The following is a 27,785-nucleotide window of genomic DNA, read 5'->3' as shown; positions in this document are numbered from 1 at the left end:
GCCCTTCCCAAACCCCCCCCCCAACCCACCCCGGGACCCCCTCCTAACGAGGGGGCCCTTCCCAAACCCCCCCCCCCACCCCCCCCAGGACCCCCTCCAGAGGAGGGGGCCCACCCTAAACCCCCCCTAACCCTCCCCCCCCACCCGGGACCCCCTCCTAACGAGGGGGCCCTTCCCAAACCCCCCCATCCCAATCCCCCCCGCAGCCCCCCAACCCTCGCTACCCCACCCCAGACCCCTCCGGAGGAGGGGGCCCACCCTAAGCCCCCCGGGAGCCCCCAGTGTGATGTGGGGACACCCGGCAGTGTGGGGCCGTGTTGTGCGTGGGGGGACCCGCACCGCGGGCTCCGGCCCCGTGAGGGGATTCCCGCCGGGGGCGCCGGCTCCGGCCCTCGGGGCTTTATTATCCGGCGCCCCGAGCCCCGCGGCTGCGGGGGAAGACAGAAAGGGACAGAGAGAAGGAGGATAAGGACGAGAGAGGGAAAGGATGAGGAAGAGAGGGAAAGGATAAGGAAGAGAGGGAAAGGATAAGGACGAGAGAAGGAGGATGAGGAAGAGAGGGAAAGGATAAGGACGAGAGAAGGAGGATGAGGAAGAGAGGGAAAGGATAAGGACGAGAGAAGGATGAAAAGGAAGAGAGGAGGAGGATGAGGAAGAGAGGGAAAGGATAAGGACGAGAGAAGGAGGATAAGGATGAGAGAAGGAGGGTGAGGAAGAGAGAAGGAGGATGAGGAAGAGAGGGAAAGGATAAGGACGAGAGAGGAAGGAGAAGGGGGACAGGGAGGGTAAGAGCGGGCACAGGCGAGGATAACGGGAGGCTGCAGGGTCGGGACGGGCGGGAGGATGGAGGGAGAAGGAGAAGGAAGAACAGAGACAGGAGTCAGGGTTTGTAAGGGAACAGAGCAGGAACAGAGGCGGGGGCAGGGGGGGGCGGGCGGTGCGAGGGGAGACGGGGGAGAACAGCAGAGAGGGGAGAGAAGGAGACGGGAGAGAGAAGGAGAGGAGAGAAAAACAGAAAGGAGAGATAAAAGCAGAGAGGAGAGAGAAAAACAGAGAAGGAGAGAGGGGAGAGAAGCTGAGAAAGGAGAGATAAAAGCAGAAAGGAGATATAAAAGCAGAGAAAGGAGAGATAAAAGCAGAAAGGAGATATAAAAGCAGAGAAAGTAGAGATAAAAGCAGAGAGGAGAAAGAAGCAGAGAAAGGAGATATAAAAGCAGAGGAGAGAGAAGAGATAGAGAGAAGAGATAAAAGCAGAGAGGAGAGATAAAAGCAGAAAGGAGAAAGAAGCAGAGAAAGGAGAGATAAAAGCAGAGGAGAGAGAAGAGAGAGAGAGAAGAGATAAAAGCAGAGTGGAGAGATAAAAGCAGAGTGGAGAGAAGAGATAGAGAGAAGAGATAAAAGCAGAATGGAGAGATAAAAGCAGAAAGGAGAGATAAAAGCAGAGGAGAGAGACAAATGCAGAGAGGAGAGAGAAAAACAGAGAAGGAGAGAGGGGAGAGAAGCTGAGAAAGGAGAGATAAAAGCAGAAAGGAGAGAGAAAAACAGAGAAAGGAAAGATAAAAGCAGAGAAAGGAGAGAAACGGAGAGGAGAGAAAAGCAGAAAGAAGAGAAAAGCAGAGAGGAGATAAAAGCAGAGAGGAGAAAGAAGCAGAGAGGAGAAAGAAGCAGAGAAAGGAGAGATAAAAGCGGAGAGGTAAAAGCAGAGAGGAAAGATAAAAGCGGAGAGGAAAGATAAAAGCGGAGAGGAGAAAGAAGCAGAGAGGAGAGATAAAAGCAGAGGAGAGAGAAGAGACAGAGAGAAGAGATAAAAGCAGGAAGGAGAGATAAAAGCAGAATGGAGAGATAAAAGCAGAAAAGAGAGAAGCGCCTCACCGGAGCGGCCGCAGCCGGCTCCTCCCGGAGAAAATGGCGGCCGCCGCCCTTCCGGTGTTTAAGTGGCCTCGGTCCCCCCCCTCGCACCTGTGCCGGCCCCGCCCCGCACACCTGAGGCGGCCCCGCGCCGCGCACGCGCTCTGCTGTCCCGAGCTGCGCACGCGCTCCGTGCCCCCGCCCCTGAGCCGGCCCCGCCCCTCCTTGGCCTCGCCCCCCTCGTGCCGCTGTCCCGGGGCCGCCGGGGGCGGCGCGCTCGCACCGGGCGCTCCGCGTCCGCCAGAGGGCGCCCTGCGGGGTCCCGGGCCCACACGGGGGCCCCGCGGCGGGAATCGCCGCCGCCATCCCGGACCCGGAACCGATCCCGGACCCGAGGCCGATGCCGCCTCGATGACGGAGAGGCGGCGCCGCCCGGGACCCCCCGGCAGTTCCTAGGCGCGCTCGGGCTGTGCCCCGTGGCCCCGCTCCTCATGCGGCCCGGGACTCTCGCTCGGCGCCGGGCGAGCCCCGGCCCGGGGGCTGCTCCCGGCGGGCTCCGCTCCGAGCCCTGCGCGCTGCGGCGGGGCCGCGGCTCGGGACGGGGTCTGCCGCGGGGCAGAGTCCTGCCGGTGTCCGCCGGCGGAGCGGTGCCGCCTCTCCCCCGGCCGGCCCCGGGTGGCGGGTCTCGGGGGCGGCGGAGCACGGCCGGATTGGGGTTGAGACAAGGCCGGGGGGACTGGGCACTCCCTCGCCGGGACTCGACTCCCCCCTCCTGCCGCGATGCCGGGACGGGGCTGACCGAAAGCGGGTGACGGAGCCCACAGCCGGAGCCGGGATGCGGGGGTTCGGGTCCTGCGGGTGTCCGCCCTGCGGTCCCGGGCGGTGCCGCCTCTCCCCCGTGGGGCGGATCGGGCTCGGTCCCGGGCTCGGCATCGCGGCGGGAGGGCGGCGCCGGCTGCGGGAGCGCTGCGGGTCCCGGTTCGGACGCGGCGCCCCCGCCTGGGCCCGGCCGGTCCCGCAGCCCCGGAGCGCTCCCGGCCCGGGCCCCCCGCTCCGCCGGCCCCGAGGCCGCGGCGGGGCCCGAGCCGAGCTGGGCGCCCGCGTCTCCCTCCTTCCCTTCCCCGGCGCAGCAGCTCCGTGGGGCTCCGGCCCGCCGCGCCCCAGGGGAATGAGGGAGACCGGCGGGGCGGCGCAAGAAGGGACACCCCGATCACAGCGGGTTTTGTATTTTAGCTTTACTCTCTTCCGGAGGCCAACGAGGAACCCGGCTGCTCCTCGGCTGGCTCACGGGGGTGGCAGATGCCTTCGCCACCCTGCCCAGTTAAGCCCGGGAGAGCTGGAGCAGCACGGAGGAAGGGCGGCGGTGCAGTCGCTAAGACGGGAGCAGGGGGAATTGACAGCTGCCCCTCCTCACCAGACTAAAAAAATACCCGTATGACTTGCAAGTGCACCTGCTTCACTTCCCTGGCCCTGGCCCTTGCAGAGGCCGCCGCTGTCCCTCGGTGGATGAAGGTTCCTGACGGTGCAGCAGCGGCCGCCCGCCGCCTTCGGGGCGCCCCGGGGCAGCTCCACCTCGCTGTTCAAGGGGAGCTCCTCGGGAGCACGCACCACCCAGCGAGGTGTCCTGCCTTTGCAATGGCATTAATTCCTTCAGGAACACGAATAAAGTGTTTTTAAAGAGCTTTCTCATGAGTGCCTCAGGGGAAAAAAAAAATGAAATTACGGGACTAACATCCTCATCTTCATTTCTTGTATCAGAGGTGAAGTGTGAAGGCCCAGAGTCTACAATTCACCAAGTGTTCGGGAGGTCCTGGACAGAGGAGTCCATTTTGGGCTACCAAAAGCACTGGGTACTCCATACCTGGTAGAGAGCATCCACCTTGAGAGTAAATCCATCAACTCCGGGCATGCTGCTCACCGAGTGGAACTCGGACAGCTGGGAAGCAAAGTGGGCAGAGTCAAAAGGCACAGCGTGGAAATACTTACCCGTCACTTCTGTCTGGTTTCGGTGCTGGAAAGTCAGAGAAGTGTGGTGAGGGATGCTGTCTGCTTTCCCAAGGGAGGCTGGAAGCCAGAGCCCCACCAAACACCTGTGTCAGGGATCTAGTCCGAATGCCCCATCTCCACACGTACACGTGGGCACCGATTGAGGAACACACTCAAAGGGTGGGGGAAAACTGATCTGGTGTTCACAGCTGGCAGCAGCAGCAGCAGCAGCACAAAACATCCCCCACGGGCTCCCTTCCTCATCCCTTTGCAGCCACCGCCTGCCGGTTGCCAGAGCAAATCCCAAACGGGAAGAAGCAGGAGCAGAGCACTCACCAGGAGGAGGAATCGGTGCTTCAGGTACTTGTGGGGCTGGATGCAGCCGTACTGGGGCCCCTGGTTGTAGACGGTGCCCGTGGGGTCGAAGAGGGGCACGTGGCCAGCCCTGCCTGTGCACAGGTAGACCTTCTCCAGCTGCAGCTTGTAAGCGGCGTTGAGGTTTTGTTCGGGGGGCCAGAGCACGCGCCGGTACAGGATCTGCCCGGGGGGAGGTCGGGACAAAGAGGGGCAGGTGAAATTTCCCAAGCAGGAAAACGCTGCCAGAGCCAAGTGTCCGTGTTCAGAAGGGTTGGGGTTGTTTGGGAAGGGCTCGGTGTGTGGGAGTGACAAAACGCGGTGCCAGAGCACGCTGTTCTTTCACAGGGCTGTAAGATGTCAATTACTGCTGTAGAAGAGGCAAAGCTACACGTGGGTTCTGCCCTTTCCTCTCCAGGGAATGGAAGCTGTGAAAGCAGAAATGCTGGGCACAGGCAGAAGAGGAGAGGTAAATCCTACCCTTGGATAAAGCCCCCTTGTAATCCATTTCTGCCAGAGACCTTTCCGATTTGGTGGGGTCCATTAGAAAAACCTTCTCGTTGTTACAGAGCTGAAACTCTGTGTTCAGGGAGTAAACAACTGGAAGTGGGCGGTTTGTCTGCCGGAAGGCGATCGGGATCAAAAACCTGCAACTGGGACAAGGAAGGAAACAAAGGGGAGATGAGTTTGGACGGGTGTGCACCCCAAAGGGGCCGAGCCTGCCCTCCTGCCCTCTTACCGCTCGGGAGCGTGAGCCGGGCAGGGCAGGGCAGGGGCTTGGCTCCAGGCTCTGCCCACGGCGGCGTGAGCTGCACCGTGCAGGGCATCAGGAAGATGGTGTATCCTCCAGAGTAATCCTTCCTGGGAACAGACAGAAGACCCTGCAGCCACCAAGCACAGCTCAAAGCCCTTCACCCAGGGCAGCACCTCTCCCTTGCCCCAGCAATGTCATCCAGCAGTCCCCGAGGGACAAGTGTGACTCTGGGATCAGTCTATCCACAGGCCGCACTGCTGGAAACATTCCTTTCCAAGAGGCTGAGCTGATTTTTCTCGCAGTACAACGGTGCTCCAGCTCTGACCAAGCTCCTGAGCATTCCGTGCTATTGCTGGCGTGGCTGCTGGAGGGGTGCCAGGGAGAACGTGCTGCTGTGGGGGAAGCTGCTGGAGGGGACTGCACCCCCAGCCCTCACCTGTTGTAGGAGCTGGTTGCTCTCCAGAGCTGGTAGGGAGAATCAAAAGTCTGAGCGCTCCACAGCAGCTGCAGGGCAAATTCGATGCCTCCCAGGTGCTCTGGAGTTACCAAAGAGGACCTGACACCTGGCAGGCTGTGGTGCTCCATGACAAACAGCCCTGGGGGAGGACAAGGAGGTGACGGGAGGCAGAGCGCGGAGAGGCCCCACCTCGCAGGGGCAGAGGGGCTCCCGGCGGGGACGGGGACTCGTTCCGCTGCCTGTGCCGTCAGAGCAGAGCTCTGTGTGACCCTGCTCTGTGTCCCTGCCAGGATCGCTGCCCTCACCTCTGAACTTGGCCTGCGTCTTGAACTCGATGACCGGCCGGCCGTCCTCGCGGATGTAGATGGGGATTATCTGCAGGCAGGCCGAGAGCGCGCTGTCCGTCTGGATCCCTGCAAGGACAGCAAGCGCCACTGGGAGCCCACACAGCACCCTCGCTCTCCTCTGCTGGGCTCTGCCAGCCCCAGAAGCGCTTGGGACACCTCCACAAGGCAGGGTTCAGCTGGGATCAGCCTCCAGTGAGCCAGCTGCACGCTCCCTCCGTCAGCCACCGGCTGCCTAAGCCCCCCGCAAGCACAGAGGAAGGCAATATTCCGAGTTCCCCGCTCCCTCAGGACTCTGGGGGCAGTGCAGGAGCTAAGGGGAAAACATGAAGGAACCACTTCTTCCATAGCCCTTGGAGCGCCTCAGGCTCACCTGTCCTCCAGAGAACGGTGTCGTAGAAGAAGGAGAACTCCATCTCGCTGCGGTGCTCCGGGGAAGCCCAGCCCCTCGGTGCCGTCACACAGATGTAGGACACGTAGAGAGGGACGTGGACTGTCAGGAAGGACTGAGCAGAGTCCCTTGCCTGGCAATAAAACCCCAGAAAGGGGGTTATGCGCCTTGCAGTGAAGTCAGAGGTGACTCTGGACGTTCTTTACGTGCAGGTACCTCAGACAAACCGGCGTTGTAATGCGGGGGCAGTGCTAAGGCTCCCTGGGACCATGGGACAAAGGAACTCTGGGCACAATTTCACCTCAAAACCCCCCTGATTTCCAAGGCTGTGAATTAAAAATGAGCAATTCTGCTTGCTCAGGCCTCCCAGAGCTCTCCATTTATTATCTGCAGAGTGCAGCTGTACTTTGCAGGCCCTGGAGAATTCGGGGAGATGTTCCAGCCTGGCTGGGGCCAGGCTCCACATGCTCCACTGGGCAGTTTCTCCGGCCAGGCGGCTCCTCTGGGTTTGTGCAAACAATTGGAGCTATAAAAGGAAACTTCATGAACTAGTTCCAGGCTGGCAGGAATTAAGAGAGATGATGCTGGTCCAAGCAATTTAATGGGAGAGCCTGGGGGAGATGGAGTGGGCTGCACGTGGATAACGCAGCCAGGAGAGGACAGTGAGACACCCCAAACAGGGAAAGCCACTCGTTTCTAGAGGAACATTTTTGGCTTCTGGTCTCTTAATTAGGGAATGAGCCAAAATATCCCATGTTGTGGAGCATGGCCTGAGCCGCCTCTGCTCATTTCTATTGGCCGAGAACACAGTCAAACTTATAAAAGGGAGCCCAGCTGAGAACGTTTTGTATTTCCAGTACGGCCCTACATTAAAAGAAACCAGTATTTTCCTGGCACTCTGAAGATTTAGAGAATAAAATAAATGGAAAATGAATGAAATGGAAAATAAATGAAATAAATGCACACAGCACTGTTTTCTTCCAGGTGAGGGTGGGGGGAAAGCCACGCTCCACCTGTGCAGGGCAGAGCAGCAGCTCCACACACGGCAGAGCTGTGCCTGAGAACTGAGAGAGATCTGGGATACCTGGAGAGCTCTGGATGGGCCTCTCACCTGGAAGTCAGCGGTGACAGAGCCCCCACAGACATCAGTTAACTCGGTCATGTCGTAATAAGCGTCGAAGGTCCAGATGCAGCTCTTGAGGTTGAGGTGCTGGTACAGCTGGATGCTCTTGGGCTCCCTCACCGCGGGCTCCAGCTGGTAGGGGCGGTCGTAGCCCGGGCCCAGCACGAAGCTGTCCTGGGTCACCTCGTCTAGGAACCCTGCCTCTGAGGGAGAGAAGTCAGGACACTGATCCCTCCCCATTTGAAACAGCCTGAGACCAAGAATGGAGGCCTTGTTTCCTAATTATCACCACCTTTATAACCAGCGCTCGCTTGCCCCTGCAATACACAGGCACAGGGAGGGAGCTGCAGTTATTTACACAACAGAACAAGTAACATACCAAATTAAACACCCAGCACTATACCTCACTTTTGGAAACAAAACCTGGGCAGACACTTTAGTGTGCAAAACCCCTGTAAGAATAAAACCTGCTTTAAATATCTTAGGCATCAAGCCACAGACACGCCTATGAAATTCAGTGCAGCAGTGACAAAAAAAGGAATTATTTCCTTAACCTGTGAATAATCACCTCTAAGATTCTGTGATGCAGTTGCCACTGCACACAGCCACAAGCGGCCTTTTTATTAACAGGCAAAAGAACAAAGGAATCCCAGTTTATCCCTTCTGGTCTGCAAAGAAACAGAGACGGGAGAGATGCTTCTCAGAGGAGCATGGTAAAAAGACACATGGTGTAGAATATGGAACAGCTGGTGGTTCAGCATCTCTTCCACTGCAAGATCCAGGGGATAGCTGATGATACCTTGGAGGCAGGAGTCACAAAAGCTGCCGGAGAGGGAAGACAAAGGAGCTCAACCCTATCTGCTCTTAGGTTTTAGCACTGTGACCTTTACCTTAACTTACAGTTAAGTGTTTCTGACAGTGTAAATCCCTTTTGTTTTGATTTTAACAGAGTGCAAGAATTCAGTGATGAAGTAACAGTGGCATACAGCCTTTCATTTCCCCTGGTCCTCTCACCCAGCAATGAGGTCTCACAACAACAATACAACAATGAATAGTTATAGAAGGTAACTCACTGCGCTGAAGAGTCCTTCAGAAGGATGGGAGCCACAACTGAGGCAGATCCTTGGACAGATAAGCCAGAGGTGCTTAGGCCTCGTGTTTCCCCCTTACCCCAGAACCAGCCCCAAAAGGGGAACACAAAGTTCACAGGCTTCTCTTTGAAATTAACGCCATATAAAGAACAAAACATCCTAAAAAAGCTACATGTCATACAAATAAACCAGCTACCTTCTCTATGCCTTGAATCTATTTTTTTTCCCCCCTGTGTTCCTCCTTTCCATCCTTCTGCGTAGCCTTGTAGCAGATAAATCTGTTCAATAAAGGGCCTAGCTGACTGTGAGCAGAAGGCAAAGCAGAGGATTTGTCAGCATGAAAACCCACACTGCAAAGATGAACGAGCATCAGGGGCAGTTAAAAATCTGCTAGAAATTAGTGCTAATGTCACACTACCCTCTCTTCCCTGTTTTCCATATCCAAAAGGAAAGGAAGTTGTGCCTGAGCCAGAAAAGCTAAAAGGGTCGGGCAATGTGCTCACCTGCCATCCCACACAGCTGGGTGTGACTTAATGCACCAAACACAAGGGAATCGTTGCCAGCTGGGCAATAGACACCACGAAGCACACAGCTTTTCCGTGCTGTCAGCAGCTGCAAGGGGAGGATTGCCTCCGAGAAACATACCAAAACAATGAAAATAAAAAAAAAATACAAATTAACATCTATTTCCACCACACATGTTTAAATTTATATACTATATTCATTTATATATGACAAGCAATATATAAAGTATCAAAATATATTATTTTAACGTGTATACGTATGTTATTATATATTAAATATATTCCATACATTTTAATGATATATATTCATTATGTATATAATACATATATAAAATCAATATATATAACATATCTATTAAATATAAATCTGTTTGTATATATTGGCATTACTTCTATTTCTTTACTTTTCTGGTTGCACATACGTCTATATCTTTATATACTTAATATACATTTCTATGTTTTTATTTTTGTTGTATTTATTTAAAAGCCCCGAAGCTAACCTAATAAAAACCAAACAGTCCCTTTATCTTAAACGGTATTTAAAAATATTTTAATATATATTTTTTATCATATTTATATACCTTCTTGATATACAAAACACATAACATATCCTAAAAGATATCATATTGCCATCTATACGTACAGAAATCATATTATAGATTATAAATCAACATATATGTATATATTTCTATTACTTATTTTTACGCCTACATATATATATATATTTTTTTCTCTATATATTTATAGATATATAGATTTGTATATATTTTTCTTTATATATTCATTCTTTCAATATTTTATTTATTTGTATTTTTCCTATTTATCTAAAAGCCCTGCCTCTAACTAAATAAAAACCAAGCAGCCCCTTTTTCTTCAATATTTTTTAATATCTATTTTGATCATCTTTATACTTACAAATATATACTCGGTTGATAAGCTGCCCCAGCCCCGGCCCCCGCTCTCACCGTTCCGACACACAGAGCAGCCGCCTCCTCGGGCTGCTTCGGTCCCGGGGCCGGGGAGCGACCGTTGGGTCCCGATGCCATTGGGGTTTCCGCCATTTCACGGGGGGGGGCCGAGGGGGAGAGAACGGAGCGAGAGCAGCGGCGGCGAGGTACGGGTCGTCGCGAGTGCCAGAAGCCCCAGAACGCGGCCGCGGCAAGGACCCCGGCAGAGAGAGGCGTCTTCACCGCTGCCTGTCGGCGCCCGACCTGCTGGCGCCCGGCCCCGGCGCCGCCAAGCGCACAGCCCGTGTCCGCACGGCCGGAAAAGCCGCGGAAAATTGCGCCGGAGCGGCGTCGGCGCCGGGGTGTTTGTCAGGCAGTAAATCGCACGCACCCACCGCCCGGGGGTCCTTCCATTTTCCCGCCTTTTTGGCCGCCATCCTTGGGAGGTCAAGCCGGCCACGACCGGGCAGCCATCTTGTGCGTGGCGCGACGTCACTTCCGCCCTTCCTCGCCGCCATCTTTGTTGTGGCTGAAGCCACTTCCGGCTGCGCGGCCATCTTTGTTGAGGCAAGATTAAGGCCCCCGCTGCTCTCAACGCGTCTGTCTAACTTACTTGCCTGAACGAAAAACCTGCCGACGCCGACCGACTCCGAGCACTCCGCCCGATTGTCCGCCGCCTTTCCCGGGGCGAGGACGATGGCGGCGGGGCGCAGCGGCTCCGTAGCTGGGCGGCGGCCGCACCTGCGGCGGCAGGCATTGGAGCCAACGCCTCTGCCGGGGTCCTCCCGGCCGGCTCCGGAGTGGGGGGGGACCCGACGCTGCTCGGCTCGGCTCGGCTCGGCTCTTTCCGTCCTGCTTCGGCTCGGCTCTTTCCGTCCCACTTCGGCTCGGTTCGGCCCCCTCCGCTTCGGATCGGCTCGGCCCTGCTCGGCCCCCGCTCGGCCCGGCCCCGCCCGCCTCGGCGCACAGCTGCAGTACCGCTCTGTGCCCACACGGCGGCAGCACTGCCGCACAGCTCAGCCCGGGGCGGGCGGGGGGGCGCCCCTGCACGTGCAGAGAAGCGAGGCCAGAAACCACGTGTGCAACCCCCTTCCAAAAACTCTTCTCCGAGGAACGCCCCAAAACCCACCCCCCATCGAAACTTAGCAAGCCCTGCCTCTAACCAAATAAAAAACAAAATACCCCTTCACTTAAATGTAATTAATATTTATTTCTATCAAATTGAGCTATATTTATACACATAGATATAATGCATAATCAATATAAAAATATATGAACGTCTATCCATATATTTTTCAAATTGAATATTAATCTACTTGTCTAGTTTTAGATTACTTGGTTTTTTTTGGTTTTTATTTAAAATTACATATAGATATATCTCCCTATATTTATTCCTTTATTATAGACCTGTATATTTTCATTTCTATATTAATCATTTAAAAGCCCTGCCTCTAAGCCTCTAACCAAATCAAAAAACAATTAAACCCTTGTTTTAAATGTTTTTAATATCTATTTCTATTATACTGATTTTCTATATTTGTACGAACAGATATAATGCATAACAGATATTAAAGTACATTACCTATCTGTATATCTATCTGTATAGCTTTCATACTGATCATTAATTAACTTGTCCAGCTTTGGATTACTGGTATTTATTTCTTTTTTATGGCTCTATCTATCTATCTATCTATCTATCTATCTATCTATCTATCTATCTATCTCCCTATATTTATTTCTTTATTATAGATGTGTATATTTTCATTTCTATATTATTCATTTAAATGCCATGCCTCTATCCAAATAAAAAACAAAAAGCCCCTACATTTAAATATTTGTAATATTTATTTCTATCATATTGATCTTCTTTATCTATACACATAGAAATCAGACATAACTAATATTAAAATATATTATATTAGCATCTATCCATATAGTTTTCATACTGAATATTAATCGACTTTTCTAGATTTAGATTATCTGTACTTATTTATTTTTTATGGCTCTCTCTCTCCCTGTCTCTATATCTCCCTATATCTATTTCTTTATTATAGATGTGTATATTTTCATTTCTATATTATTCACTTAAATGCCATGCCTGTAACCAAATAAAAACCAGTAATTCCCTTGATTGAAAGATTTAAAATACCTATTTCTATAATATTGATTTTCTTTATTTATACACACAGAGATATAATGCACAACAGATATTAAAATACATTACCATCTATTCGTATATTTTTCATATTGAATATTAACCAGCTTGTCTAGATATAGATAATTGGTGTTTATTTCTTTTTTATGGCTGTATCTCTATATCTCTCTCTCTCTCTTTCTCTCTCTCTTTCTCTCTATCTATCTATCTATCTATCTATCTATCTATCTATCTATCTATCTCCCTATATTTATTTCTTTATTATAGACGTGTATATTTTCATTTCTATATTAATCATTTAAATGCCATGCCTCTATCCAAATAAAAAACAAAAAGCCCCTACATTTAAATATTTGTAATATTTATTTCTATCATATTGATCTTCTTTATCTATACACATAGAAATCAGACATAACTAATATTAAAATATATTATATTAGCATCTATCCATATAGTTTTCATACTGAATATTAATCGACTTTTCTAGATTTAGATTATCTGTATTTACTTTTTTTTTATGGCTCTATCTCTATATATATATATATCTCCCTATATCTATTTCTTTATTATAGATATGTATATTGTCATTTCTATATTATTCACTTAAATGCCATGCCTGTAACCAAATAAAAACCAGTAATTCCCTTGATTGAAGGATTTATAATATCTCTTTCTATAATATTGATTTTCTTTATTTATACACACAGAGATATAATGCACTACAGATATTAAAATACATTACCATCTATCCGTATATTTTTCATATTGAATATTAACCAGCTTGTCTAGATATAGATAATTTGTGTTTATTTCTTTTTTATGGCTGTATCTCTCTATCTCTCTTTCTCTCTATCTATCTATCTATCTATCTATTTATCTATCTATCTATCTATCTATCTATCTCACTACATATATTTCTTTCTTATAGATGTGTATATTTTCATTTCTATATTATTCATTTAAATGCCATGCCTTTAATTAAATAAAAAAAGAAAAGCCCCTTGTTTAAAAAAATTAATATATTTTTCTAAAATATTGATCTTCTATATTTATACACACAGATACAATGCATAACAGATATTAATGTACATTACAATCTATCTATATAGTTTTCATACTGATCATTAATTTACTTGTCCAGATTTGGATTACTGGTATTTAATTCTTCTTTTATGGCTCTATCTATCTATCAATCTATCTATCTATCTATCTATCTATCTATCTATCTATCTATCTATCTATCTATCTATCTATCTATCTATCTCCCTATCTATCTATCTCCCGATCTATCACCCTATATACATTTCTTTATTATAGATGTGTATATTTTGATTTCTATATTATTCATTTATATGCCATGCATCTATCCAAAAAAATAACAAAAGGACCCTACATTTAAATATTTGTAATATTTATTTCTATCATATTGATCTTCTTTATCTATACACATAGATATCAAACATAACTCATATTAAAATATATTATATTAGCATCTATCCATATAGTTTTCATACTGAATATTAATCGACTTTTCTAGATTTAGATTATCTGTATTTACTTCTTTTTTATGGCTCTCTCTCTCTCTCTCTATATATATATCTCCCTATATCTATTTCTTTATTATAGATGTGTATATTTTCATTTTTATATTATTCATTTAAATGCCATGCCTGTAACCAAATAAAAACCAGTAATTCCCTTGATTGAAAGATTTATAATATCTATTTCGATAATATTGATTTTCTTTATTTATACACACAGAGATATAATGCACAACAGATATTAAAATACATTACCATCTATCCGTATATTTTTCATATTGAATATTAACCAGCTTGTCTAGATATAGATAATTTGTGTTTATTTCTTTTCTATGGCTGTATCTCTTTATCTCTCTCTCTCTCTCTTTCTCTATCTATCTATCTATCTATCTATCTATCTATCTATCTCTCTCACTACATATATTTCTTTCTTATAGATGTGTATATTTTCATTTCTATATTATTCATTTATAAGCCATGCCCCTGTCCAAATAAATAACAAAAAGCCCCTACATTTAAATATTTGTAATATCTATTTCTATCATATTGATCTTCTTTATCTATACACAGAGATATCAGACATAATTGATATTAAAATAAATTATATTAGCATCTATCCATATAGTTTTTATACTGAATATTAATCGACTTTTCTAGATTTAGATTATCTGTATTTACTTCTTTTTTATGGCTCTATCTCTCTCTATATATATATCTCCCTATATCTATTTCTTTATTATAGATGTGTATATTTTCATTTCTATATTATTCATTTAAAGGCCATGCCTGTAACCAAATAAAAACCAGTAATTCCCTTGATTGAAACATTTATAATATCTATTTCTATAATATTGATTTTCTTTATTTATACACACAGAGATATAATGCACAACAGATATTAAAATACATTACCATCTATCCGTATATTTTTCATATTGAATATTAACCAGCTTGTCTAGATATAGATAATTTGTGTTTATTTCTTTTTTATGGCTGTATCTCTCTATCTCTCTTTCTCTCTATCTATCTATCTATCTATCTATCTATCTATCTATCTCCCTATATTTATTTCTTTATTATAGACGTGTATATTTTCATTTCTATATTAATCATTTAAAAGCCCTGCCTCTAAGCCTCTAACCAAATCAAAAAAGAATTAAACCCTTGTTTTAGATGTTTTTAATAGCTATTTCTATTATATTGACCTTCTATATTTGTACACACAGATATAATGCATAACAGATATTAAAGTACATTACCATCTATCTGTATAGTTTTCATACTGATTATTAATTTACCTGTCCAGATTTGGATTACTGGTACTTATTTCTATTTATGGCTCTATCTATCTATCTATCTATCTCCCTATCTATATATCTCCCAATCTATCACCCTATATACATTCCTTTATTATAGATGTGAATATTTTCATTTCTATATTATTCATTTAAATGCCTTGCCTCTATCCAAATAAAAATCAAAAAGACCCTACATTGAAATATTTGTAATATTTATTTCTATCATATTGATCTTCTTTATCTATACACATAGATATCAAACATAACTCATATTAAAATATATTATATTAGCATCTATCCATATAGTTTTCATACTGAATATTAATCGACTTTTCTAGATTTAGATTATCTGTATTTACTTCTTTTTTATGGCTCTCTATATATATATCTCCCTATACCTATTTCTTTATTATAGATGTGTATATTTTCAATTCTATATTATTCATTAAAATGCCATGCCTGTAACCAAATAAAAACCAGTAATTCCTTTGATTGAAAGATTTATAATATTGATTTCTATAATATTGATTTTCTTTATTTATACACACAGAGATATAATGCACAACAGATATTAAAATACATTACCATCTATCCGTATATTTTTCATATTGAATATTAACCAGCTTGTCTAGATATAGATAATTTGTGTTTATTTCTTTTTTATGGCTATATCTCTCTATCTCTATCTCTCTTTTTCTATCTATCTATCTATCTATCTATCTATCTATCTATCTATCTATCTCCCTATATTTATTTCTTTATTATAGATGTGTACATTTTCATTTCTATATTATTCATTTATATGCCATGCCTCTATCCAAATAAATAACAAAAGGACCCTACATTTAAATTTTTGTAATATTTATTTCTATCATATTGATCTTCTTTATCTATACACATAGATATCAAACATAACTCATATTAAAATATATTATATTAGCATCTATCCATATAGTTTTCATACTGAATATTAATCGACTTTTCTAGATTTAGATTATCTGTATTTACTTCTTTTTTATGGCTCTCTCTCTCTCTCTATATATATCTCCCTATATCTATTTCTTTATTATAGATGTGTATATTTTCATTTTTATATTATTCATTTAAATGCCATGCCTGTAACCAAATAAAAACCAGTAATTCCCTTGATTGAAAGATTTATAATATCTATTTCTATAATATTGATTTTCTTTATTTATACACACAGAGATATAATGCACAACAGATATTAAAATACATTACCATCTATCCGTATATTTTTCATATTGAATATTAACCAGCTTGTCTAGATATAGATAATTTGTGTTTATTTCTTTTCTATGGCTGTATCTCTTTATCTCTCTCTCTCTCTCTTTCTCTATCTATCTATCTATCTATCTATCTATCTATCTATCTCTCTCACTACATATATTTCTTTCTTATAGATGTGTATATTTTCATTTCTATATTATTCATTTATAAGCCATGCCCCTATCCAAATAAATAACAAAAAGCCCCTACATTTAAATATTTGTAATATTTATTTCTATCACATTGATCTTCTTTATCTATACACATAGATATCAGACATAATTGATATTAAAATATATTATATTAGCATCTATCCATATAGTTTTCATACTGAATATTAATCGACTTTTCTAGATTTAGATTATCTGTATTTACTTTTTTTTTATGGCTCTATCTCTATATATATATATCTCCCTATATCTATTTCTTTATTATAGATGTGTATATTTTCATTTCTATATTATTCATTTAAAGGCCATGCCTGTAACCAAATAAAAACCAGTAATTCCCTTGATTGAAACATTTATAATATCTATTTCTATAATATTGATTTTCTTTATTTATACACACAGAGATATAATGCACAACAGATATTAAAATACATTACCATCTATCCGTATATTTTTCATATTGAATATTAACCAGCTTGTCTAGATATAGATAATTTGTGTTTATTTCTTTTCTATGGCTGTATCTCTTTATCTCTCTCTCTCTCTCTTTCTCTATCTATCTATCTATCTATCTATCTATCTATCTATCTATCTATCTCTCTCACTACATATATTTCTTTCTTATAGATGTGTATATTTTCATTTCTATATTATTCATTTATAAGCCATGCCCCTGTCCAAATAAATAACAAAAAGCCCCTACATTTAAATATTTGTAATATCTATTTCTATCATATTGATCTTCTTTATCTATACACAGAGATATCAGACATAATTGATATTAAAATAAATTATATTAGCATCTATCCATATAGTTTTTATACTGAATATTAATCGACTTTTCTAGATTTAGATTATCTGTATTTACTTCTTTTTTATGGCTCTATCTCTCTCTATATATATATCTCCCTATATCTATTTCTTTATTATAGATATGTATATTTTCATTTCTATATTATTCATTTAAAGGCCATGCCTGTAACCAAATAAAAACCAGTAATTCCCTTGATTGAAACATTTATAATATCTATTTCTATAATATTGATTTTCTTTATTTATACACACAGAGATATAATGCACAACAGATATTAAAATACATTACCATCTATCCGTATATTTTTCATATTGAATATTAACCAGCTTGTCTAGATATAGATAATTTGTGTTTATTTCTTTTTTATGGCTGTATCTCTCTATCTCTCTTTCTCTCTATCTATCTATCTATCTATCTATCTATCTATCTATCTATCTATCTCCCTATATTTATTTCTTTATTATTGACGTGTATATTTTCATTTCTATATTAATCATTTAAAAGCCCTGCCTCTAAGCCTCTAACCAAATCAAAAAAGAATTAAACCCTTGTTTTAGATGTTTTTAATAGCTATTTCTATTATATTGACCTTCTATATTTGTACACACAGATATAATGCATAACAGATATTAAAGTACATTACCATCTATCTGTATAGTTTTCATACTGATTATTAATTTACCTGTCCAGATTTGGATTACTGGTACTTATTTCTATTTATGGCTCTATCTATCTATCTATCTATCTCCCTATCTATATATCTCCCAATCTATCACCCTATATACATTCCTTTATTATAGATGTGAATATTTTCATTTCTATATTATTCATTTAAATGCCTTGCCTCTATCCAAATAAAAATCAAAAAGACCCTACATTGAAATATTTGTAATATTTATTTCTATCATATTGATCTTCTTTATCTATACACATAGATATCAAACATAACTCATATTAAAATATATTATATTAGCATCTATCCATATAGTTTTCATACTGAATATTAATCGACTTTTCTAGATTTAGATTATCTGTATTTACTTCTTTTTTATGGCTCTCTATATATATATCTCCCTATACCTATTTCTTTATTATAGATGTGTATATTTTCAATTCTATATTATTCATTAAAATGCCATGCCTGTAACCAAAAAAAAACCAGTAATTCCTTTGATTGAAAGATTTATAATATCGATTTCTATAATATTGATTTTCTTTATTTATACACACAGAGATATAATGCACAACAGATATTAAAATACATTACCATCTATCCGTATATTTTTCATATTGAATATTAACCAGCTCGTCTAGATATAGAAAATTTGTGTTTATTTCTTTTTTATGGCTATATCTCACTCTCTCTTTCTCTATCTATCTATCTATCTATCTATCTATCTATCTATCTATCTATCTATCTCTCTAACTCTCTATCTCTATCTATCTATCTATCTATCTATCTATCTATCTATCTATATTTATTTCTTTATTATAGACGTGTATATTTTCATTTCTATATTAATCATTTAAAAGCCCTGCCTCTAAGCCTCTAACCAAATCAAAAAAGAATTAAACCCTTGTTTTAGATGTTTTTAATAGCTATTTCTATTATATTGACCTTCTATATTTGTACACACAGATATAATGCATAACAGATATTAAAGTACATTACCATCTATCTGTATAGTTTTCATACTGATTATTAATTTACCTGTCCAGATTTGGATTACTGGTATTTATTTCTATTTATAGCTCTATCTATCTATCTATCTATCTATCTATCTATCTATCTCCCTACATTCATTTCTTTATTATAGATGTGTATATTTTCATTTCTATATTATTCATTTAAATGCCATGCCTCTATCCAAATAAAAACAAAAAGCCCCTACATTTAAATATTTGTAATATTTATTTCTATCATATTGATCTTCTTTATCTATACACAGAGATATCAGACATAACAAATATTAAAATATATTATATTAGCATCTATCCATATAGTTTTCATACCGAATATTAATCGACTTTTCTAGATTTAGATTATCAGTATTTATTTATTTTTTATGGCTCTCTCTCTCTCTATATATATATATCTCCCTATACCTATTTCTTTATTATAGATGTGTATATTTTCTGTATTTATTTCTTTTTTATGGCTCTCTCTCTCCCTCTATATATATATATCTCCCTATAATAGATGTGTATATTTTCATTTCTATATTATTCATTTAAATGCCATGCCTGTAACCAAATAAAAACCAGTAATTCCTTTGATTGAAAGATTTATAATATCTCTTTCTATAATATTGATTTTCTTTATTTATACACACAGAGATATAATGCACAACAGATATTAAAATACATTACCATCTATCCGTATATTTTTCATATTGAATATTAACCAGCTTGTCTAGATATAGATAATTTGTGTTTATTTCTTTTTTATGGCTATATCTCTCTATCTCTATCTCTCTTTTTCTATCTATCTATCTATCTATCTATCTATCTATCTATCTATCTATCTCCCTATATTTATTTCTTTATTATAGATGTGTACATTTTCATTTCTATATTATTCATTTATATGCCATGCCTCTATCCAAATAAATAACAAAAGGACCCTACATTTAAATTTTTGTAATATTTATTTCTATCATATTGATCTTCTTTATCTATACACATAGATATCAAACATAACTCATATTAAAATATATTATATTAGCATCTATCCATATAGTTTTCATACTGAATATTAATCGACTTTTCTAGATTTAGATTATCTGTATTTACTTCTTTTTTATGGCTCTCTCTCTCTCTCTATATATATCTCCCTATATCTATTTCTTTATTATAGATGTGTATATTTCTATTTTTATATTATTCATTTAAATGCCATGCCTGTAACCAAATAAAAACCAGTAATTCCCTTGATTGAAAGATTTATAATATCTATTTCTATAATATTGATTTTCTTTATTTATACACACAGAGATATAATGCACAACAGATATTAAAATACATTACCATCTATCCGTATATTTTTCATATTGAATATTAACCAGCTTGTCTAGATATAGATAATTTGTGTTTATTTCTTTTCTATGGCTGTATCTCTTTATCTCTCTCTCTCTCTCTTTTTCTATCTATCTATCTATCTATCTATCTATCTATCTATCTATCTATCTATCTATCTATCTCTCTATCTATCTATCTATCTATCTATCTCTCTCACTACATATATTTCTTTCTTATAGATGTGTATATTTTCATTTCTATATTATTCATTTATAAGCCATGCCCCTATCCAAATAAATAACAAAAAGCCCCTACATTTAAATATTTGTAATATCTATTTCTATCATATTGATCTTCTTTATCTATACACAGAGATATCAGACATAATTGATATTAAAATAAATTATATGAGCATCTATCCATATAGTTTTCATACTGAATATTAATCGACTTTTCTAGATTTAGATTATCTGTATTTACTTCTTTTTTATGGCTCTATCTCTCTCTATATATATATCTCCCTATATCTATTTCTTTATTATAGATGTGTATATTTTCATTTCTATATTATTCATTTAAAGGCCATGCCTGTAACCAAATAAAAACCAGTAATTCCCTTGATTGAAACATTTATAATATCTATTTCTATAATATTGATTTTCTTTATTTATACACACAGAGATATAATGCACAACAGATATTAAAATACATTACCATCTATCCGTATATTTTTCATATTGAATATTAACCAGCTTGTCTAGATATAGATAATTTGTGTTTATTTCTTTTTTATGGCTGTATCTCTCTATCTCTCTTTCTCTCTATCTCTCTATCTATCTATCTATCTATCTATCTATCTATCTATCTATCTATCTCCCTATATTTATTTCTTTATTATAGACGTGTATATTTTCATTTCTATATTAATCATTTAAAAGCCCTGCCTCTAAGCCTCTAACCAAATCAAAAAACAATTAAAAACTTGTTTTAAATGTTTTTAATATCTATTTCTATTATATTGACCTTCTATATTTGTACACACAGATATAATGCATAACAGATATTAAAATACATTACCATCTATCTGTATAGTTTTCATACTGATTATTAATTTACCTGTCCAGATTTGGATTACTGGTACTTATTTCTATTTATGGCTCTATCTATCTATCTATCTATCTCCCTATCTATATATCTCCCAATCTATCACCCTATATACATTCCTTTATTATAGATGTGAATATTTTCATTTCTATATTATTCATTTAAATGCCTTGCCTCTATCCAAATAAAAATCAAAAAGACCCTACATTGAAATATTTGTAATATTTATTTCTATCATATTGATCTTCTTTATCTATACACATAGATATCAAACATAACTCATATTAAAATATATTATATTAGCATCTATCCATATAGTTTTCATACTGAATATTAATCGACTTTTCTAGATTTAGATTATCTGTATTTACTTCTTTTTTATGGCTCTCTATATATATATCTCCCTATACCTATTTCTTTATTATAGATGTGTATATTTTCAATTCTATATTATTCATTAAAATGCCATGCCTGTAACCAAATAAAAACCAGTAATTCCCTTGATTGAAAGATTTATAATATCGATTTCTATAATATTGATTTTCTTTATTTATACACACAGAGATATAATGCACAACAGATATTAAAATACATTACCATCTATCCGTATATTTTTCATATTGAATATTAACCAGCTCGTCTAGATATAGATAATTTGTGTTTATATCTTTTTTATGGCTATATCTCACTCTCTCTTTCTCTATCTATCTATCTATCTATCTATCTATCTATCTATCTATCTATCTCTCTAACTCTCTATCTCTATCTATCTATCTATCTATCTATCTATCTATATTTATTTCTTTATTATAGACGTGTATATTTTCATTTCTATATTAATCATTTAAAAGCCCTGCCTCTAAGCCTCTAACCAAATCAAAAAAGAATTAAACCCTTGTTTTAGATGTTTTTAATAGCTATTTCTATTATATTGACCTTCTATATTTGTACACACAGATATAATGCATAACAGATATTAAAGTACATTACCATCTATCTGTATAGTTTTCATACTGATTATTAATTTACCTGTCCAGATTTGGATTACTGGTACTTATTTCTATTTATGGCTCTATCTATCTATCTATCTATCTATCTATCTATCTCCCTACATTCATTTCTTTATTATAGATGTGTATATTTTCATTTCTATATTATTCATTTAAATGCCATGCCTCTATCCAAATAAAAACAAAAAGCCCCTACATTTAAATATTTGTAATATTTATTTCTATCATATTGATCTTCTTTATCTATACACAGAGATATCAGACATAACAAATATTAAAATATATTATATTAGCATCTATCCATATAGTTTTCATACTGAATATTAATCGACTTTTCTAGATTTAGATTATCAGTATTTATTTATTTTTTATGGCTCTCTCTCTCTCTATATATATATATCTCCCTATACCTATTTCTTTATTATAGATGTGTATATTTTCATTTCTATATTATTCATTTAAAGGCCATGCCTGTAACCAAATAAAAACCAGTAATTCCCTTGATTGAAACATTTATAATATCTATTTCTATAATATTGATTTTCTTTATTTATACACACAGAGATATAATGCACAACAGATATTAAAATACATTACCATCTATCCGTATATTTTTCATATTGAATATTAACCAGCTTGTCTAGATATAGATAATTTGTGTTTATTTCTTTTCTATGGCTGTATCTCTTTATCTCTCTCTCTCTCTCTTTCTCTATCTATCTATCTATCTATCTATCTATCTATCTATCTATCTATCTATCTCTCTCACTACATATATTTCTTTCTTATAGATGTGTATATTTTCATTTCTATATTATTCATTTATAAGCCATGCCCCTATCCAAATAAATAACAAAAAGCCCCTACATTTAAATATTTGTAATATTTATTTCTATCACATTGATCTTCTTTATCTATACACATAGATATCAGACATAATTGATATTAAAATATATTATATTAGCATCTATCCATATAGTTTTCATACTGAATATTAATCGACTTTTCTAGATTTAGATTATCTGTATTTACTTTTTTTTTATGGCTCTATCTCTATATATATATATCTCCCTATATCTATTTCTTTATTATAGATGTGTATATTTTCATTTCTATATTATTCATTTAAAGGCCATGCCTGTAACCAAATAAAAACCAGTAATTCCCTTGATTGAAACATTTATAATATCTATTTCTATAATATTGATTTTCTTTATTTATACACACAGAGATATAATGCACAACAGATATTAAAATACATTACCATCTATCCGTATATTTTTCATATTGAATATTAACCAGCTTGTCTAGATATAGATAATTTGTGTTTATTTCTTTTCTATGGCTGTATCTCTTTATCTCTCTCTCTCTCTCTTTCTCTATCTATCTATCTATCTATCTATCTATCTATCTATCTATCTCTCTCACTACATATATTTCTTTCTTATAGATGTGTATATTTTCATTTCTATATTATTCATTTATAAGCCATGCCCCTGTCCAAATAAATAACAAAAAGCCCCTACATTTAAATATTTGTAATATCTATTTCTATCATATTGATCTTCTTTATCTATACACAGAGATATCAGACATAATTGATATTAAAATAAATTATATTAGCATCTATCCATATAGTTTTTATACTGAATATTAATCGACTTTTCTAGATTTAGATTATCTGTATTTACTTCTTTTTTATGGCTCTATCTCTCTCTATATATATATCTCCCTATATCTATTTCTTTATTATAGATATGTATATTTTCATTTCTATATTATTCATTTAAAGGCCATGCCTGTAACCAAATAAAAACCAGTAATTCCCTTGATTGAAACATTTATAATATCTATTTCTATAATATTGATTTTCTTTATTTATACACACAGAGATATAATGCACAACAGATATTAAAATACATTACCATCTATCCGTATATTTTTCATATTGAATATTAACCAGCTTGTCTAGATATAGATAATTTGTGTTTATTTCTTTTTTATGGCTGTATCTCTCTATCTCTCTTTCTCTCTATCTATCTATCTATCTATCTATCTATCTATCTATCTATCTATCTCCCTATATTTATTTCTTTATTATTGACGTGTATATTTTCATTTCTATATTAATCATTTAAAAGCCCTGCCTCTAAGCCTCTAACCAAATCAAAAAAGAATTAAACCCTTGTTTTAGATGTTTTTAATAGCTATTTCTATTATATTGACCTTCTATATTTGTACACACAGATATAATGCATAACAGATATTAAAGTACATTACCATCTATCTGTATAGTTTTCATACTGATTATTAATTTACCTGTCCAGATTTGGATTACTGGTACTTATTTCTATTTATGGCTCTATCTATCTATCTATCTATCTCCCTATCTATATATCTCCCAATCTATCACCCTATATACATTCCTTTATTATAGATGTGAATATTTTCATTTCTATATTATTCATTTAAATGCCTTGCCTCTATCCAAATAAAAATCAAAAAGACCCTACATTGAAATATTTGTAATATTTATTTCTATCATATTGATCTTCTTTATCTATACACATAGATATCAAACATAACTCATATTAAAATATATTATATTAGCATCTATCCATATAGTTTTCATACTGAATATTAATCGACTTTTCTAGATTTAGATTATCTGTATTTACTTCTTTTTTATGGCTCTCTATATATATATCTCCCTATACCTATTTCTTTATTATAGATGTGTATATTTTCAATTCTATATTATTCATTAAAATGCCATGCCTGTAACCAAATAAAAACCAGTAATTCCTTTGATTGAAAGATTTATAATATCGATTTCTATAATATTGATTTTCTTTATTTATACACACAGAGATATAATGCACAACAGATATTAAAATACATTACCATCTATCCGTATATTTTTCATATTGAATATTAACCAGCTCGTCTAGATATAGAAAATTTGTGTTTATTTCTTTTTTATGGCTATATCTCACTCTCTCTTTCTCTATCTATCTATCTATCTATCTATCTATCTATCTATCTATCTATCTATCTCTCTAACTCTCTATCTCTATCTATCTATCTATCTATCTATCTATCTATCTATCTATATTTATTTCTTTATTATAGACGTGTATATTTTCATTTCTATATTAATCATTTAAAAGCCCTGCCTCTAAGCCTCTAACCAAATCAAAAAAGAATTAAACCCTTGTTTTAGATGTTTTTAATAGCTATTTCTATTATATTGACCTTCTATATTTGTACACACAGATATAATGCATAACAGATATTAAAGTACATTACCATCTATCTGTATAGTTTTCATACTGATTATTAATTTACCTGTCCAGATTTGGATTACTGGTATTTATTTCTATTTATAGCTCTATCTATCTATCTATCTATCTATCTATCTATCTATCTATCTATCTATCTCCCTACATTCATTTCTTTATTATAGATGTGTATATTTTCATTTCTATATTATTCATTTAAATGCCATGCCTCTATCCAAATAAAAACAAAAAGCCCCTACATTTAAATATTTGTAATATTTATTTCTATCATATTGATCTTCTTTATCTATACACAGAGATATCAGACATAACAAATATTAAAATATATTATATTAGCATCTATCCATATAGTTTTCATACCGAATATTAATCGACTTTTCTAGATTTAGATTATCAGTATTTATTTATTTTTTATGGCTCTCTCTCTCTCTATATATATATATCTCCCTATACCTATTTCTTTATTATAGATGTGTATATTTTCTGTATTTATTTCTTTTTTATGGCTCTCTCTCTCCCTCTATATATATATATCTCCCTATAATAGATGTGTATATTTTCATTTCTATATTATTCATTTAAATGCCATGCCTGTAACCAAATAAAAACCAGTAATTCCTTTGATTGAAAGATTTATAATATCTCTTTCTATAATATTGATTTTCTTTATTTATACACACAGAGATATAATGCACAACAGATATTAAAATACATTACCATCTATCCGTATATTTTTCATATTGAATATTAACCAGCTTGTCTAGATATAGATAATTTGTGTTTATTTCTTTTTTATGGCTATATCTCTCTATCTCTATCTCTCTTTTTCTATCTATCTATCTATCTATCTATCTATCTATCTATCTATCTATCTATCTATCTCCCTATATTTATTTCTTTATTATAGATGTGTACATTTTCATTTCTATATTATTCATTTATATGCCATGCCTCTATCCAAATAAATAACAAAAGGACCCTACATTTAAATTTTTGTAATATTTATTTCTATCATATTGATCTTCTTTATCTATACACATAGATATCAAACATAACTCATATTAAAATATATTATATTAGCATCTATCCATATAGTTTTCATACTGAATATTAATCGACTTTTCTAGATTTAGATTATCTGTATTTACTTCTTTTTTATGGCTCTCTCTCTCTCTCTATATATATCTCCCTATATCTATTTCTTTATTATAGATGTGTATATTTCTATTTTTATATTATTCATTTAAATGCCATGCCTGTAACCAAATAAAAACCAGTAATTCCCTTGATTGAAAGATTTATAATATCTATTTCTATAATATTGATTTTCTTTATTTATACACACAGAGATATAATGCACAACAGATATTAAAATACATTACCATCTATCCGTATATTTTTCATATTGAATATTAACCAGCTTGTCTAGATATAGATAATTTGTGTTTATTTCTTTTCTATGGCTGTATCTCTTTATCTCTCTCTCTCTCTCTTTTTCTATCTATCTATCTATCTATCTATCTATCTATCTCTCTATCTATCTATCTATCTATCTATCTCTCTCACTACATATATTTCTTTCTTATAGATGTGTATATTTTCATTTCTATATTATTCATTTATAAGCCATGCCCCTATCCAAATAAATAACAAAAAGCCCCTACATTTAAATATTTGTAATATCTATTTCTATCATATTGATCTTCTTTATCTATACACAGAGATATCAGACATAATTGATATTAAAATAAATTATATGAGCATCTATCCATATAGTTTTCATACTGAATATTAATCGACTTTTCTAGATTTAGATTATCTGTATTTACTTCTTTTTTATGGCTCTATCTCTCTCTATATATATATCTCCCTATATCTATTTCTTTATTATAGATGTGTATATTTTCATTTCTATATTATTCATTTAAAGGCCATGCCTGTAACCAAATAAAAACCAGTAATTCCCTTGATTGAAACATTTATAATATCTATTTCTATAATATTGATTTTCTTTATTTATACACACAGAGATATAATGCACAACAGATATTAAAATACATTACCATCTATCCGTATATTTTTCATATTGAATATTAACCAGCTTGTCTAGATATAGATAATTTGTGTTTATTTCTTTTTTATGGCTGTATCTCTCTATCTCTCTTTCTCTCTATCTCTCTATCTATCTATCTATCTATCTATCTATCTATCTATCTATCTATCTATCTATCTCCCTATATTTATTTCTTTATTATAGACGTGTA

At 37.2% G+C, this 27,785-nt stretch overlaps 2 protein-coding genes across 6 annotated transcripts in view; both read right to left on the bottom strand.

Moving 5' to 3' along the window:
* Positions 1-3,068: 3,068 nt before the first annotated feature.
* LOC147653340 (extracellular matrix organizing protein FRAS1-like) lies at positions 3,069-4,696 on the bottom strand. The gene is made up of 4 exons (XM_086890456.1): positions 4,580-4,696; positions 4,171-4,371; positions 3,835-3,859; positions 3,069-3,709 (listed from the first exon to the last, which is right to left on the bottom strand). Exons 1-4 carry the CDS (start codon positions 4,694-4,696, stop codon positions 3,603-3,605), a joined length of 450 nt encoding a protein of 149 aa, XP_086746582.1. The 3' UTR covers positions 3,069-3,602.
* Positions 3,069-27,785, bottom strand: part of LOC147653339 (extracellular matrix organizing protein FRAS1-like) — a 34,333-nt gene continuing 9,616 nt past the window's right edge. The window contains exons 2-9 of one of the 5 annotated variants that reach the window (XM_086890976.1): positions 9,788-10,560; positions 8,852-8,978; positions 7,246-7,460; positions 6,117-6,267; positions 5,705-5,812; positions 5,379-5,538; positions 4,928-5,049; positions 3,069-4,841 (exon numbers count right to left, since the gene is read on the bottom strand). In XM_086890976.1, the coding sequence (XP_086747102.1) occupies positions 4,828-4,841; positions 4,928-5,049; positions 5,379-5,538; positions 5,705-5,812; positions 6,117-6,267; positions 7,246-7,460; positions 8,852-8,858 (777 nt within the window). In that variant the 5' untranslated portion in view covers positions 8,859-8,978; positions 9,788-10,560 and the 3' untranslated portion in view covers positions 3,069-4,827. Of the gene's footprint in view, positions 4,842-4,927; positions 5,050-5,378; positions 5,539-5,704; positions 5,813-6,116; positions 6,268-7,245; positions 7,461-8,851; positions 8,979-9,787; positions 10,760-27,785 lie in introns of those variants that run through there. The other 4 variants (XM_086890974.1, XM_086890977.1, XM_086890973.1 and 1 more) reach the window with 4 other exon arrangements.

The sequence above is a fragment of the Cyanistes caeruleus genome, chromosome 5 (genome assembly GCF_971803275.1).
Source record: "Cyanistes caeruleus chromosome 5, bCyaCae1.hap1.1, whole genome shotgun sequence".
NCBI lineage: Eukaryota > Metazoa > Chordata > Aves > Passeriformes > Paridae > Cyanistes > Cyanistes caeruleus.
The sequence above is the reverse complement of the archived record's forward strand: the minus strand, read 5'-3'. Positions and strand labels throughout refer to the sequence as shown.